This window comes from Sander lucioperca, chromosome 22 (assembly GCF_008315115.2).
Source record: "Sander lucioperca isolate FBNREF2018 chromosome 22, SLUC_FBN_1.2, whole genome shotgun sequence".
Classification (NCBI taxonomy): domain Eukaryota; kingdom Metazoa; phylum Chordata; class Actinopteri; order Perciformes; family Percidae; genus Sander; species Sander lucioperca.
In genome coordinates this window covers 18,521,235-18,536,330 of record NC_050194.1, presented here as the reverse complement: position 1 = coordinate 18,536,330, position 15,096 = coordinate 18,521,235, and the positions used below count along the sequence as shown (strand labels likewise).

The window sequence follows — 15,096 nt, the reverse complement described above, 5'->3', positions numbered from 1 at the left end:
ATATATATATATATATATATATATATATATATATATATATATATGTATATGTATATATATATATATATAGCATTTCCCCTCTCTGACTTGACAGGTAGTGGGACAACATAATGAGTGTGACTATAGGAAGTCTCTTGTTCAGCCCATCTCAGTCACGCTGTCTCTGTGTCTCAGATTCAGGAGCAGGCAGATGATGTCCTTTGCGACTTGCTACAAAAACTCTTCCTTTAAACCTCTGTTCCCTATTTCAAACCGAAATAAAGCACAGAATAGAAACAGGCTGGTAGCCATCTAGTTGTCACAGTCCAGTGCAGTCCAATCATATCCCCCTCCCTTCCTGCCTTGTCACAGTCTGTCTAGAAGGTGAAGTCAAAGCTGGCAGCCTCTCGTGTTATCAGATTTTTTCCCATCACACACTTATCAAAGCTCCCTTTTCTTCTCCTCCTGCCGCTGGTTTTTGTTTACATTGCTCTTGTCATGGCAAGTAAACACCGGCAGTTATCTCTCAGGTGGCAACATCTCAGATAAGCCACATCTGCTCTGTTGTACATCTGGTGTATGAAGTAGCAAGGTGCGAGCTCTGTGAGGGGAAATCAAACTTGACTGGTAACAGTGCCGTTCATGCCGATTCAATTTGTGAATCAAAATCTTCTGAAGCAAGCATAGCATGGCCTTATTGTGTAATATATGGCAATTTTGAAGATATATTTTTCTTTTGCATCTCCTGAATCATGCTGATTTTAAATAATAAGTTGAAATAAATTAAATGAAATGAGCAAGTCTGCTAATTGTTTTGAATAATTTAAGTAATTTAATAAGCAAACATTCTAATTTATGGGGGCGAGAAAAAAAGACATTGCATGCTTGCATATTTTTCCTCTTTGCATGCATTTGCCTGTATGGGTATTTGTTTATGTGTATTCACATACTGTATGTGAATCTGTAGTTGCCCAGTAGAGGAGGCTATGCATTCTCCATGGTTTGAGTGGAGCATCTCCTGGCCTCGTTCTAGTAGCCACTGGATTAAATCTGACCCTCAGTAGTACTTGTGTGTCCAGGCTTTGCAATCACCCCCCTCCCCCACTCTCTAGGGACACACTACAGAAAGCATGTCAGTCTCCAACCTCCGCAGTCCCTCGGGAAAGATCCATTCACGCCCGGGGAATGCCGGCTGCCAACGAATGGGTTAGTAGTAGCCACTAAGCACCGTAAACACTGTAGCTTTACACTCCGTGAACACATCCAGGGGCCTCAGCAGCGTGCTGGATGTGTACACTATCTGGTTCAAGTGATGTCAGAGGGGGCAGTGGATTAAAGCAGGTTTTAGTTTGACGCTAATCCCCTTGTGGCAAACGCTGTGGACGAGAGGACTGTCCCTGCCAATGGCGTGCATCAACCCCATTGGATTAGCACATCTCGTCCCCTCCTCCATTCTGTTGGCATTGTCCAGCATGTGTTTTTACCCCAATTTCTTTAACCCCGGTCTTAGTTTGGAATGTAAGCGTGGCACCCAGCACAAGCATGATCCCTGCTGTAGAATGGAACAGAGCCTCTCCCTAAAGGTGTGTTTTTTTCTGTTTGCATGTGTGTGTGTGCACTCTTTCTATGTGTTTGTCATGTTGTGCCTATCTCCCCATGGATTTCTAATGTTTCCAGGTCTGAATTATTTAGATAGGCTGCCAGCAGGGAGCTACATGATAGCACAGACTTAAGAGTGAGGGGTGGGGGGGGGCCCTACAGCTGCAGATCAGGTAAAAGGGTACCTCATGCTTCACCTTTTCTCCTCTTCTCTCCACTCCAGCCTTTTGAACGGGAGTGAGTGTAATTGGAGAGTTGAAACACAATACCCGACTCTATTTTCCGCTTTTATAGCTGTCTGCTTTATTGTCTTTACTGATGCCTAACTCAAGTGAGCAGTCGCATTTTGGTGGCTCTCTGGGCCAGCGTGGTGTAGAATGGTCTGAAGGTCAGAACGACAGGGCGGCAAGTCGCTGTCACTACTGTGGCACCATTGCTGGTCATAGGAATTCTTTGGCACTGGATGGAGACGGTGGAGTGGGGTTTCACCATCACCTAGATCTCGGTGAGAAACCGGATCCAGACTTCCAGCCCTCCCTGTACAGGCAGATCCATCAGGACCGGCAAGGGCAGCAGCTACTGAGGAAAAACTCTGTGCCCGATCTCAGCAACAGCCTCTACCTCAGGCAAATGATGGCAGGCCGTGCCTCTGCACCACCTCAGGATTACTACCTATCTGACGCTACCTTATCTGGTCAGCTACCTGAAGAGTCAGGGCTTTATAGGGATAACCACCACCTGCTCACCAGATCAGCCTTGCATTATGGGCCCAGCACTGGGGGGGTGAGGCCTACCTGGGATCAAGGACAGGCAAGGGCCACACCTTCTGTGCTGCCCTCTGCTTCAACACCTACCCCTGCGCCTCCTCCCCCTCCTCCCCCGCCACCTCCTCCTCTTCCCGTTCATGAGCTGAGCCGTTTGTACAGGGAAACTCTGGGATCTAAGATGATCCCAGACATCCACCGTATTGGTGGCCGCTTTTCCTCTCCTGCAGTCTACGGGGTTCAGCCCCCTCATCCTATTTACGCTGCTGAGCCACCGTCTTTCTCTGCTCACCAAGCTTATAACAATTTCAACAGCTTGTCCCTGGACCCCCGCCGGCTACCTGCCACCTGTTCAGGGGTGAACCCAGCTTCTCAGGGAATGGACGGAGCTCTCCCCCGGGCTTATGGAGCTGTAGCCTCCCAGAGGTTTTCTTATGACCAAAACTATGATCCCAGCTCAGCCACAGCTGGAATGTCATCCAGCATGCCTCATCACTATCCCAGCACTGCAGACCCCAAGAGGATGGTGGATCCTGCCTTCTTGGCTTTCCTGCGAGCTGAAGGCTTGGCCGAGAGCACTATTACTCTCCTGCTGCAACATGGCTTTGATTCCACTGCCATGCTAGGAATGATGGAGGACCATGATGTCCGCTCTGTGGCCCCTAACTTGGCCCAGGCCCGTGTTCTGTCCCGGGTGGCGCTTGGTTGCAAGGAGAGCGGGACGGTTATGCGTGCCCGATCCAATAGTTTTAGCTATCGCAATGATGTCTACATGCAGCCCCAGGGTTTAACCATGGACGCCAGCCTGATGCAGCAACCTCCCTCCTCCATCCAGAACACGTCCCCCAGGATGGGAGAGTTTCTTGGTAGAAGACCCAGCAGCGCACCCTCCCAGCACCTCCTGGAGACCACCTCCTACCCAGCAGCACGGCAATTGGCAACTGGAGCTTTGCCGCTCAGCGCTGGAGGATATAGTAGTGCTGTGACTCAGGGAAGACCCGTCTCCATGTACAATGCCCATACCGGTCTTGCCATGTCTGCTCTTGGACAACAGCCTCCACCAGCCCCGGGCACCCCTGGAGCAGCGCCCAAAACCTTCTCTGGCTCCTATTCCCCCATGGAGCTGATGAAGAGAGCCCCCAACTTTCCCCCACCATCGCCAGTAGCAGCGCCAAGCCCACTTCACAGCCCCCAACTTCTCCGGAAAGGGATCAATGCTGCCCCTGAGAGTACCAATGCTCCTGCAACTTCTTCCTCCACTCACCAAGTGCAAAACCTTAACAACACCAAGATGGTAGGACGTCGCACTGGTCCACCTGTCATAGTCTCAACCATGGTCACCACACCTGACACAAGTAATGTCAAACCTCACCTTTCTCTATAATTTCTTCAAACCCTCTCTCCTCTGCCCTTGTTGCCGTAGCTTGTTGATTTATATTTTTTTCTGTAGGTTTTGGAAATCTTTTATTCTGATTTTGTTTGGTCATGGATTAAATGCACAGTGAGATTTAATTGTGTATACAATAGATAGATTTTTGGCATACTACAAAAAAAATCAGACCGACAGTCTTTTTGAACAGAGAAGTAGACTTGCATGTAAGATGCATCTGACAAGTTAAGCAGCTTTGCTCTGAGAGGTCTTTTTTTAAATTACGCAACTATTTATACAAGTATTGCAACAGGGTTGTGTCATTTGCCGGAGGGGATCCTGTCTCATCACCAAGTTGAAACATTTCTTGTGTGCAGCACAGTTATTGAGGTCAAAATTGTTTCTGTCATTTTCTTTCACTTAGTTTAATGGTCAGAATCCTTTTTGAAGCAACAGTGTGTTTTAGGAGTTGTTACGTAGGTCCACCTTGCTTTTTCAAGGTTTCTTCTACAATGTAAACACTAAAATACAGGAGTGTTTACTAGCTGTTCTCTTAATATACTCATAAACCCCTTCTTTTTTTTTTTTTTTTTACAAGACAGCGTTAGTAAATATTGCATACATTTCAAGCTTGTTTCTAGTATATAAAAGTTTCCTTGATGTAGAGTTGCTGTCATTCTATTTTACACTGTACTCTCACCTAATCAGGGCTTAACTCCCTCAAATCCAATTACACTAATTGGATGTACGTATAGTTGTGACTATAATAGGTGACGTTTTTTATAGACACCTTGTTGTCCGTTTGAAATTCTGGTTGCATTGTAGTGCCACCTAAACATTCTTTCATTTATTTGCTTTGTATGCTATACTTACAAACAAACTCAATTGTTCTCACCTCAGACAGTAGGTATATGAAAATTAAATTTTCTCTACCTGCTCAAACTGAAGTTATTTGAAAGTGAATTTCTTCTGCTATGTGCTGTTTTAAAACCAATTCATTAGAGTCAATTTACATTTTTATTGAGTGACAGTAAGAAAGAAATGTTTCTCTTTTGAAGGTCTTGTAACCATGCTGCTGCATACAATATGGCAAATCCGAACTTGTCTTTTTGTTTGTTTTCTACAATGAATGGTGTATTCTTTTAAACCACATATTTCTGTGAATATGTTAATTGCTCATCCTCAGTGGCCTCACAGAACCCATAATAATGTTGATTTATTTGTGTAACCTGTTTGCCTCATACAAGGTTAATAAAGTATTGTGGCAGCTTTGCTATGCTCAGTTTACCATGAGAGCAAGGCATCATTATTTTGATACATAAAGGCCTTGATTTCTCCCTTTTAACAAGTTCATATATTTTCCTGCTGCTGATGAGTTTAGGGTCTTTTAACCTTGCTTTTATGCCATGTAACCCTGTTTCTTGCCTGTCTTTCTAATGGGTCTGCGGGCTGCTGCACTCACCGAGTGATGACTTTTATGAAGTGGCGCCCCTTCATGTGTTGTCAAGGAATTAAGAAGCGAGGTGCAAGTTTTAGAGGAGGGGAAAGGAGTTGGGCGTGGGGGAGGTGGGAGTGGGAAGTCCCGTTTTGAGCTTCATGCTAATACACACTGCTTTCCAAGGCCACAGTGGTAGCCCCCCTCCTCCCTCCAATACACTTTTAGCACAACAAACTCATTTGCATGTAGCTGATATTTGTTGCTTCAGTAACTCCATCTGATAATGGGCAGCCCTTGCCGCCGATCGAAAAGCATACTTTTTAATTGTGTGTTGCTATGCAACCTAGGTTTCGGTGGTAATCAGAGATAGATAATCTTCACATTTAAGCAAAGGGGAAAAGTGGAGCCCTGTGTGCAACGTTGCATATTTATTTTGTGCACTTGTTACTCTTTTTCTTGAGCAGTGTGCAGTTTGGAGTAGGAGAAAATTGAGTGAAAATAAGATGTTGCAGGGCACTTAATGAAAACATTTCACTCTACCCCCCCCCCCCCCCCCCCCCTCTCTCTCTTTTTGTACAGTGCACATCTGAAGAGATTGCTTCTCATTTTTTGTGCAAAGGCTTTAGAACACCAGTGAAGACACGCATGGTGTTTTATGTTCAAACATGCATATTGATGAAAGTTGACACATTATTCCTTTTGCACCTACTGAATAAATTGGTTGTTCTTCTGATACAAACCAGTCTTCTCTCTTTATCATCTTACATCAAAGTGTAAATTTACACATAGCCGCTGAGGCATCCACATTTCTATATTGTCGAAGTCTTATTTATTCTCAAAGCAGAGTTTTGAAAGCAAAGATGTAGGCTGCAGTGAAATCAGTAGCTCCTTAAAATATTTATGTAAAAGGTGCAGGTGGGAGGGCCCTGGCTGTGTACTCCTCTCCACTGGACGCCGTCTTGGTTGGCTAAAGCCATAAGTAGTGTTAATAATGGCATTAAACGGTTGAGTCAAGCTTAGTTGCAACAGTTCCCTTCCACCCAAAGTAAGGAGAGCGCCTTGCAGCACTCGCATTGGCCATGGAGTTGTCTGTCAGTAGCATCCCACAGAGCAGCACAGGTGGGTAAACCTAACTTTTATGTCACGTGAAGCAGAATAGCCAACCCGCTAGTTAGAGGCGTGGTTGGCTAGTAGCCTGAATTGTGTGCGTGCTCAGTAGATTAACTAAGGTGGATGCTTGCATGTTGTCCACAGATGCCAGCACGTGGTTTCCTTGTGGAGTTAATCTGCAGAACATCTTCAGCTGTACTTTTCTAGGCTGGAGAATTAGGAGGCGGTGGTGTGTTGGGGGGCAGGGCTTGTAGCGCACAGAAAAGAGAGACACCAGAACTTGGCAACAGCCTCTCGTAGCCATATGGGATGTGTCAGTTGACGTGTTCACCTGTATAAGTCTGTTCTCTTGGTGCCCCTGTACCTAAGTTGTATCTGTTCTATCCTTCCTGGGAGGTTAGTCAAAACATTGCAGATCCCCTTTTTTTCCCTTTTTGACAGGAAGCCATCACTGATGCGGCTGACAGTTATGTAACCTTCTAGTGCATTGCTCCTATGGGAGCCTGAATGTGATTTTAATTTCCCTGCCTGTATTTGGAAGGACATCCACGAGGATGCATGCCTAATGTGCTCTCAGCTGTCCTTGGCTAAACTGCTTTATTCAGGTGTCTGACATTGATTTTAGTGTGCACTCCAGTTTTCCACTGGATAGTCATAAAGGAACATCCCCTGTATGTCAGTGTGGCCTTAAACTGGATACGCCTGTATTATGGGTTTGTTTTAGACACAGGGTAGTGTCTGTCTTCCTGTGCAGCCACTGTACTTTTTTGATTTTATGAGGGTGCTTTGATGTAGTGCTTACGGTGTTGCCTCTTATGCATAACTCCAAGTATTTTTTTCTTGTCTACAGAGATGTGTGTGCGTTCGATACACAATGCTGCGGCCCCCCTTTTCTTACTACACATATACACAGACCACAGATGTCCCTCTCTCAGCAGCAGGAAGTGTTTGTCTTCATCTGAGGCTGTAGGATGTGACAGCATAACATTGGGACAAGACCTTAAGTTTCCTCTATCTGTCTCTTTCTTCCTATGACTAGCACTATCTACTGTGCATACAGTGGCACTCATACGTTTATGAACCCATGCTAAAGTTGACTAAAAAGAGGAATAAAAAAAATCATCTTTTGGAAATTGATCTTAATGCCTTAATTAAAAAAATGAGGAAAAATCCAACCTTTAAGGACAAAAATTTTCTTTGTGAATGAATAATGTATCGTAAATAAATAAATGTTCCTTCTTAAAATACAGGGGGCATAAGTAAGTACACCTAGGGCTGGACGATTTTGGCTAAAATCATAATCACGATTAATCGAACAAGTTACCTCGATTACGATTATTGAACGATTATTTAAAAAAAAAAATCTTTTCTTATACTGTAAATATGTTCACGGTTATTTTTTCTAATGAAAGAGTGCATAATCCTATCTTGGTGATTCTAAAATAAGGAAACAACACACAGCAATTAATGCTTATTTATTAAATATGAACTGAAATCTACAACAGTAGATTTTACAATGAATAAAAACGTTGCGGAAATATTAATAGGATTAAAAGACCGAAATAACCGACTTGGTAAAATTACGTCGGTTATAGGCTCTGAATTTCGGTTACGATTATTTTTCGTTTAATCTTCCAGTCCTAAGTACACCCCTATGTTAAATTCTCATAGAGGCAGGCAGATTTTTAGTTTTAAAGGCCAGTTATTTCATGGATCCAGGATACCATGCATCTTGATAAAGTTCCCTTGGCCTTTGGAATTAAAATCACATCATCACATACCCTTCACCATACCTAGAGATTGGCATGGTTTTATTTCAGTTAGCCTAATAGCTGGTTTGATTTGCATTGAGAGATGATTTTATGGAAAGTACCCCCATGCCAATCTCTAGGTATGGTGAAGGGTATGTGATGATGTGGGGCTATTTTAATTCCAAAGGCCAAGGGAACTTTATCAGGATGCATAGTATCCTGGATCCATGAAATAACTGGCCTTTAAAAATAAAAATCTGCCTGCCTCTATGGGAATTTAACATAGGGGTGTACTTACTTATGCCCCCTGCATTTTAAGGAAGAACATTCATTTATTTATGATACATTATTCATTCACAAAGAAAATTGGTGCCCTTAAAGGTGGGATTTTTCCTTATTTTTTTGATTAAGGCATTAAGATCAATTTCCAAAAGATGATTTTTTTATTCCTCTTTTTAGTCAACTTTAGCATGGGTTCATAAACCTATGAGTACCACTGTATATAGTGCTGTCAGACAGTATTAGGACAGTGATATAATTGTCATTGTTTTGGCTCTACTTTTGGATCTGAGATTAAACAGCTTTAAGGCTGTTTGAGGGTGTTGATGTCCATATTTGGTGAACAGTCTTGTAACCTTCTAACACTTTTCATTGTTCCCCCGCCTTTAGATCAATGGAGCAGGCAGGACAATGATCGTAAGCATAAAGACAAGAAAACCAAGAGGTTTTATGGTGAAGAGTTAGTCTCCTGACCTCATTCCAATTGATCATGTGTTTCACTCGCAGAAACCAGAGTGAGGGAAACAACCAAGAGGTTGAGGCCCGTCAGTGGGTCATAGATTTCAGACATGAGTCATTGACTGCTAATTAAATATGAATTGTTTTTATATCAAAAGGGCTGCAGTCCCTACAGTGTTTATCTTACATGGATGTAAACACCCTCATAGAAAAGCTGTCATTATTTTATTTCAACTACAATGTCCTTGAGTACAGAGGCAACACAACAATAATATATCACTGTCCTAATACTTCCTGACTGTGCTGTATATTGACCCCTTCCTTATGTCTTGTTGATGCGGCAATGGGTTAGGGTCTAATGGCTTAAGTTACCTTTCTAGGAATAGCCCAAGAATTAGAGTGAGGAAATCCTGCTGGCCATCTGTGTGTATTTGTGTGTGTATGAGTGCTACGGATATGTGTTTCTATGTGTGGATGCTACTATACAGGCATCACGTGTGTGTGGGAGTCTGTGTCATCCTCACTAATCCCTTTGATATGAATGAGTGGAGACAGACAAAAGGTTTCAGCTCACATGGCATCGGTCAGGGGTTACTACAGGGAATGTAGCTGCATAACAATAATCAGTGTAACTCTGCTCTAGTATTAATCTCGCACAACACCACGTGTATGCAGTGTTGTATGCAAGTACTGTATCTATGCAAACCATGCCTATTCAAACATGTACAACGCAGTTAAAGAGTAACATTTTGTCATATAGGCTAGGTCTGCAGCACATGAATGAATGAATGAATGAATGAATGAATGAATTTGAAATGAAACAATGACTGTGAGGTTAAAGTGCTGACTTTCAGCTTTAAGTTGAGTGTTTCCATTTGCAAGATGAACAGTGTAGGAATTGTAACCCTTTGCCTTCATTGCTTCCTTATTTTTAAGGTACAGAAACTAATCTGGCAAGTTAACAAAAAACTTGAATAAACTCATTTCATTTAATATTTGCTCAAAGTCTTCATCAATGACGGTCTGAAGTCTTTGACCCACAGATACCAACCAGCACTTGTTCCAGGGGCTTTTTGCCTTCAGCCTAAATGAATGATCAGTTGGAATGAAATCATGTAGCTGTCTTTGTCTGTCAAGCACACTCATACCCATAAAAAACTTGCCATCTCTGCATGTTACCGGTCTGTTTTATTGTGTGTTTTATGTGTATAAAAAGGGCTATGAGTTGTACTGACTGTAAACTGACTGTTTACACCTTCAAATAAACATTGGAAGTCAGCACTTTAACCTACCAGTCATGGCTTAATTTAAAAGTGCAAACCTCAAACAATGAAAAAGCATTTTCTCACTGCACTGTATACTCCTGTGATGACTGCGCTGTTAAAGGCCTCTGTTCACCTCTAGATTCTTAAACGCTTATCTGTGCACAGTCCTTCTGTCATGTGTCTCCAGTTTCTCGAGAACCTGGTAAATGTTACATGAACTATCTGCTGCTCCATCTCCACCCGGCCTCTCTATTGTTTGTGTCCCCGGGGAAATATGGCCATGAAAATCTATTTTTCCACTGCAGTAGTTTTTTCTCAGGAAAAAAAAAATAAGTGAAAGAAAAAAGTGTTGTCGAGGCCCATCCCCATCTTGCCCGCCACCCCTCCCTTGTTGTTTTCTCATGGTTGATCTTTCCAAACCATCAGTTGCGTTCACAGAGGGATTAATGGTTTTTGCAAAGCCAGCCAACCCGTGGAGGGAACGGAGCCTTCGAGCGAATGAGGAACAGCTGGTCTCCCTCTGCTTGTGACAGCTTGAGTGTGTGTTTGTGTGCATGCAGGATAGTAGCAGCTGACCTCTGCACAGGGTCAAAAGTGCCGCCCCTGGTCCGAGTGGGCCTGAGGTCCTAGGTTTTCTCCCATCTACTGTGCTGCTATTAATTAATAATGTCAATTGGTCTTCAAAAGCATTATGAGTTTGTCTAACACACGGTTAAAGTAGTTTTCCGGTTTCAGTGCACTTTTTAACAGAGCATTTTGTGTTCATGTGTTTGTTTGAAGATTAAATGGATCCTAACAAAGATTTGAAATGGCCAAACTGAATCAAGCAGTCCCTAAGTGCTTATGGCAAGAAGAGGTGTGTGTGTGTGTGTGTGTGTGAGAAATATCGTCCGGCTATTTTGGGAGATCACATTGTCATGTTTATACTGCTAGTGTCCCTATTCCGTGGCCGTTTTGTTTACAGGATAGCAACGATGCATACTCACTGCTCGTGCTGTAAGAATGGCAGCACTTTGATATAATCTCCCCAATATCTGTCATCAATTCTGCCGTATTATTCCTCTCTCCACGGCAGCTGGGGAGGAGATTGGTTTTGTGCATGTCGAACGGCAACAGCTGCATCCACTAAAAAAGACAACTACCTCTGCACACCTCCCCACTCCTCCTTTTTTGGTCTCCCACACCCTCTTTCTCTCTCACTCAGTGGTGGGCAGGTCACCCTGAATTATTCATCAGTGTGAAATGAAAAAGCTCATGGATATTGAATATCCCCTCTGAAGTGGTGGCCAACCTTGTGTTTTTTTTTCTTTCTTCTTTTTCTTTTTTTTTTTGCAGCTGAAAAGAGTAAAGAGCGGCAGATCTCATTGCCAGGGTATTTCAAAGGTTAACCGATTGCTTTACCTTGCACACATATTTACTTTCTTCATGGTCTGTGGCCGGCGAGGAGGGGTTGCGGAAATGGAGTGGATGAAGAAAAAGATTGAGAAAGAGAGCAGATGAAAAGAATAGAAATAAAAAAGTAGAAGAGTAATCTGTATTCCTGTGGATATTTTTCTCCTGCAAGAACTCGCTCCTCTGACCACCACAGTGGGCTACCTTGTTGTGTAGCTGCAGCTGATTCGCTAACCTTTCTTGTCGCGTGTTTTTAGGCCTGTTTCCTTCCTGGAATGAGTGCGCCTGTGGTCGGTTGTGGTCATCCCGATCGACCGGTTGTCATTAGTTTCCCATGCGGCCCACTGTGTTCCTCCATTGTCCCCCTGCCTGGTCTTTTGTCCTGTGGTTTGATCTGCGGCCCACACTGCAAATCAATGCTTCTGGTTGCCATTCATTCATCTCCGCAGCCAGCAAACACAGCAGGGACCCTCAGAACCTCTCCTTTGGGAGAGCATATAAAATGGGCAGTGATTATAAGGAAAAATCCTTCAAGCTTGTTTTTTTAGGACATTGTAGTCAAATTAAAATATTTAACTTATATATACTTATAATATATACTTTTTGCTGGTATTAGTGTCTTTATTTATCTAACAAGCAAGCTGACTGCTGTTTCCCTAAAGGACAGAGACTTGAAAAGCCTCCTTTATGCCAGAGAGCAGATGCTAAGATAATGAATAAATACCACAAATAAAAACTACTCAAGGGGCGAGCCCCTCCTTCCCTGTTTGGTATGTTGTACATGCTAATAGGACATGGAGTGTTTTATTCGTTCAATAATATCCGAACAGCATTAACCCTGCGTCACGCTCATTGGTCATTATGTTGCTACTACCCCTGTACCCTCTCAGTCATTACAGTCCATTTTCCTCCATTCCCAATTTCTATTGCAGCATAGCAATTACTCAGGAATCCTTTTAAGAGTATTCCCAAGCTGTACAAAGACCAGAAGTGCCTGCAGGAAGCAGCCAGGGCTTTAACTGGCTAACCTTTTCCAAAGGTAATCTTAACAGAGTTGTAATGACTGACAATTGGAGAGGGAGGGGAATTTTACTTTCCGAGGAATAAAACAAGTCAAACTAGAACTGCAAGCCGTTATGACAGGGTCCAAGTCTCCCGGCGCCAGTCGCCCCCAACGACACGGGGAGCATGCGAAAGCAGGACCCAAAGCGGAACCCAAAGCGGGACCCAAAGCGGGACCCAAAGCGTGATGGTGGGGAGGCAAACGTTAGGAAATATCGAGGGCGTGAGCTGCAAGTTCTGCGGTACGTTGCCGTTGCAAATATCCCATTAACATTGATTGAGTAAAAGGGCCAAAACTGGTCTACATTGACTATAGCGCCCCCTAATGGCCGATCTTTGCCACATTTGGTACAGAGCCACAGAGCCGCATGCCGGACAAGCATGACAAGTTTCATGTTGATAGAAATTAGTACGGCAGAGATATTGCAATCACAAATGTCCCATTTGCATGCATTGAGTTATTGGCCAAAACACATAATCATTGATTATAGCATCCCCTAATGGCCAATCTTTGCCAAATTTGGTACAGAGCATTGTAGTGGAAAGTTGAACATCACTCTCAAGTATCTTGCTGATATGATTTAATTTGGCCGAGATATGATGTTTGTGTTTGTGCATACTTGAACGTAGCAAAATTCTTTTAATAACTGTTGGTCAGGACCATCTTGACATGCTATATACCAGGTGGGGAGCCCCAGAGGGTCATGGCAAACAACAATCTAAAGTTTCAGGTTGATAGCATTAATTTTGGCCGAGATATGGCAAAGTTTGTGTTTTTGTAGCTAGCTACACAAATTTGGTCATGCGTAATTTGTGCAATTTTTTATCTGATAAAAATTCTTTTGATAACTTTTTGTCAGGTCGGTCTGCAGATGCTACATACCAAGTTTTGTGCAGATTGGTCGCACAGTCTAGGAGGAGTTAGAAAAAGTAGGTTTATGATAAATCGCGATTTTTCACGCTTAAAAGTCTAGGCGGAAATGGGCGTGGCCTATATCTGGAGATTCAGCTGAATTCAGGGAACGCGTGGATATGTGTATTTTTAATGTGCGATGTACGGTTCGGGAGTTAAAGGGCCAAACTCGTATCTCTGCTATAGCGCCACCTAGTGGTGCAACTTTTTTTGTCCGAGGTCCCTGCAGGGATCTGGACCAGTCCTGAAAATGGCACCCCCCCACTATGTACGGTTTAGGCTATAGCATCAGTTTTAGGGGGAAAAAAATAATAAGAAACCTTAGGAAAGCAATAGGGTTCCACAGCTCCGCTGGATCTGTGAAACGCGTCCCCCTCGGGCTTGGACCCCTAATGATTTGTCTGCCAGGAAATGGTTTTGAGGCTCTGCATTCGTTTTTCGCATGTTTGAGAACATCCTGTGACTGGCAGATGCTGGCGCGTTAGCTTAAATGAAATACATACAGGACGTGGGGCAGCGTCGTTGGAGCTCGGAGGTGTCGCGTGTTCCAGGTGTCGTATCGTGTGACCATAATGCAAACTCCAGTTACAGTGGGTTTGGGGATATGGTGGGTGGTGGGGAAGGTGTCTGCTCTGCCAGAGGAAGTGTGAAATATCATCTGCCATTGTGGAGCGAGGTGGATGAGGAGGTGGGTGGGACTTTCTTCCAGAGGGTGTAGGAGATGAAGCGAAAGGGGGGTTATGATGATGAAAATGGCTGTAACTCTTTAGCAAAGTGAGCTTTAAAAGGCTGTAAGTGGACACCTCATAGTATCTGATGGCTGACTCCTGGTTGACAAGACCCCGCGACCCTGGTGTATTTATCGTAATGGAGCACAGCTGTGCTGCAGCTTCGATGGGTTAATAGCCATGTGACAGCTTTTGGGGGCCGCAAGTGGGAGCTATTGTGTGTATGTGCGTGCATGCATTTTATTTACTCATGCACTCTGCTGAATGGCACACAGGGGCCACACTTGGGAGGGTGGGACTCTCTGCTGCGTCTCCACTCTCTCTGCCAGGCCAGATGGCTCCTGTCACTGAGAGTGGAGGAGAAGCGATGGAAGGAAAAGGGGAAAGAGGGAGCTCTGAGCCGCCCTTAACAGCGCCAGAGTGGCCCGTCCCCAGAGCCACCACATCTGGAGACCACCTGCAGCTGGTTCACCCTGCTTCCTCCGTCCGCGTCCCTTTCCCTCTTGCACACGCTCACTTTCTCACTGGGTTTTTCCAGATGGGGGAGGTGGGGCTGGTGGCAGTGGTGTATATGGTCAGGCTGTGATTTGTGCCCATATTTCAGCAACTTATGTGTGTCTCTGCTTTGGGCAGAGCGGAGGGAGGAGCAGGCGGGAGTGAAGTAGGGATGGGAGTAGGAGGCGGCGGCAGCAGCAGCGTGAAAGCATAGCAAAATATAATTTTATTTTATGACTGCACTAGTTTGAGTGTTGTGGGTTTTGTATTTGTTATATTTCTTTTTTTTATTCCTCCCCAAGTAAAAAGCAGAGTGAGAATGTTCGTTTTTCTTCCCTTCGTTGTTGCTGCAACTGATCCAGAGGCCACAGGGGGACCATTCCTGCCTGGAAAATAAAGCCTGCTTGCCTTCCTTGGCTCCCCCCAAATAAAATTCACTCATTTGCATTCCCATGCTGTAATTTACCCCTCCTCTTTCTCGCTTTCTCTTTCA

General features: G+C 44.0%; 1 protein-coding gene across 8 annotated transcripts in view; it reads left to right on the top strand.

The window, feature by feature from the left end:
* Nucleotides 1-15,096, top strand: part of ctbp2l (C-terminal binding protein 2, like) — a 107,539-nt gene that overhangs the window by 55,153 nt on the left and 37,290 nt on the right. For 3 of the 8 annotated variants that reach the window (XM_031315597.2, XM_031315599.2, XM_031315600.2), the window contains exon 1: nucleotides 1,882-3,697. The exons of 4 other annotated variants lie outside the window; for them this stretch is intronic. In XM_031315597.2, coding sequence (XP_031171457.2) covers nucleotides 1,897-3,697 — 1,801 coding nt within the window. In that variant the 5' untranslated portion in view covers nucleotides 1,882-1,896. Of the gene's footprint in view, nucleotides 1-1,881; nucleotides 3,698-6,126; nucleotides 6,269-15,096 lie in introns of those variants that run through there. One more of the 8 variants, XM_031315605.2, reaches the window with a different exon arrangement.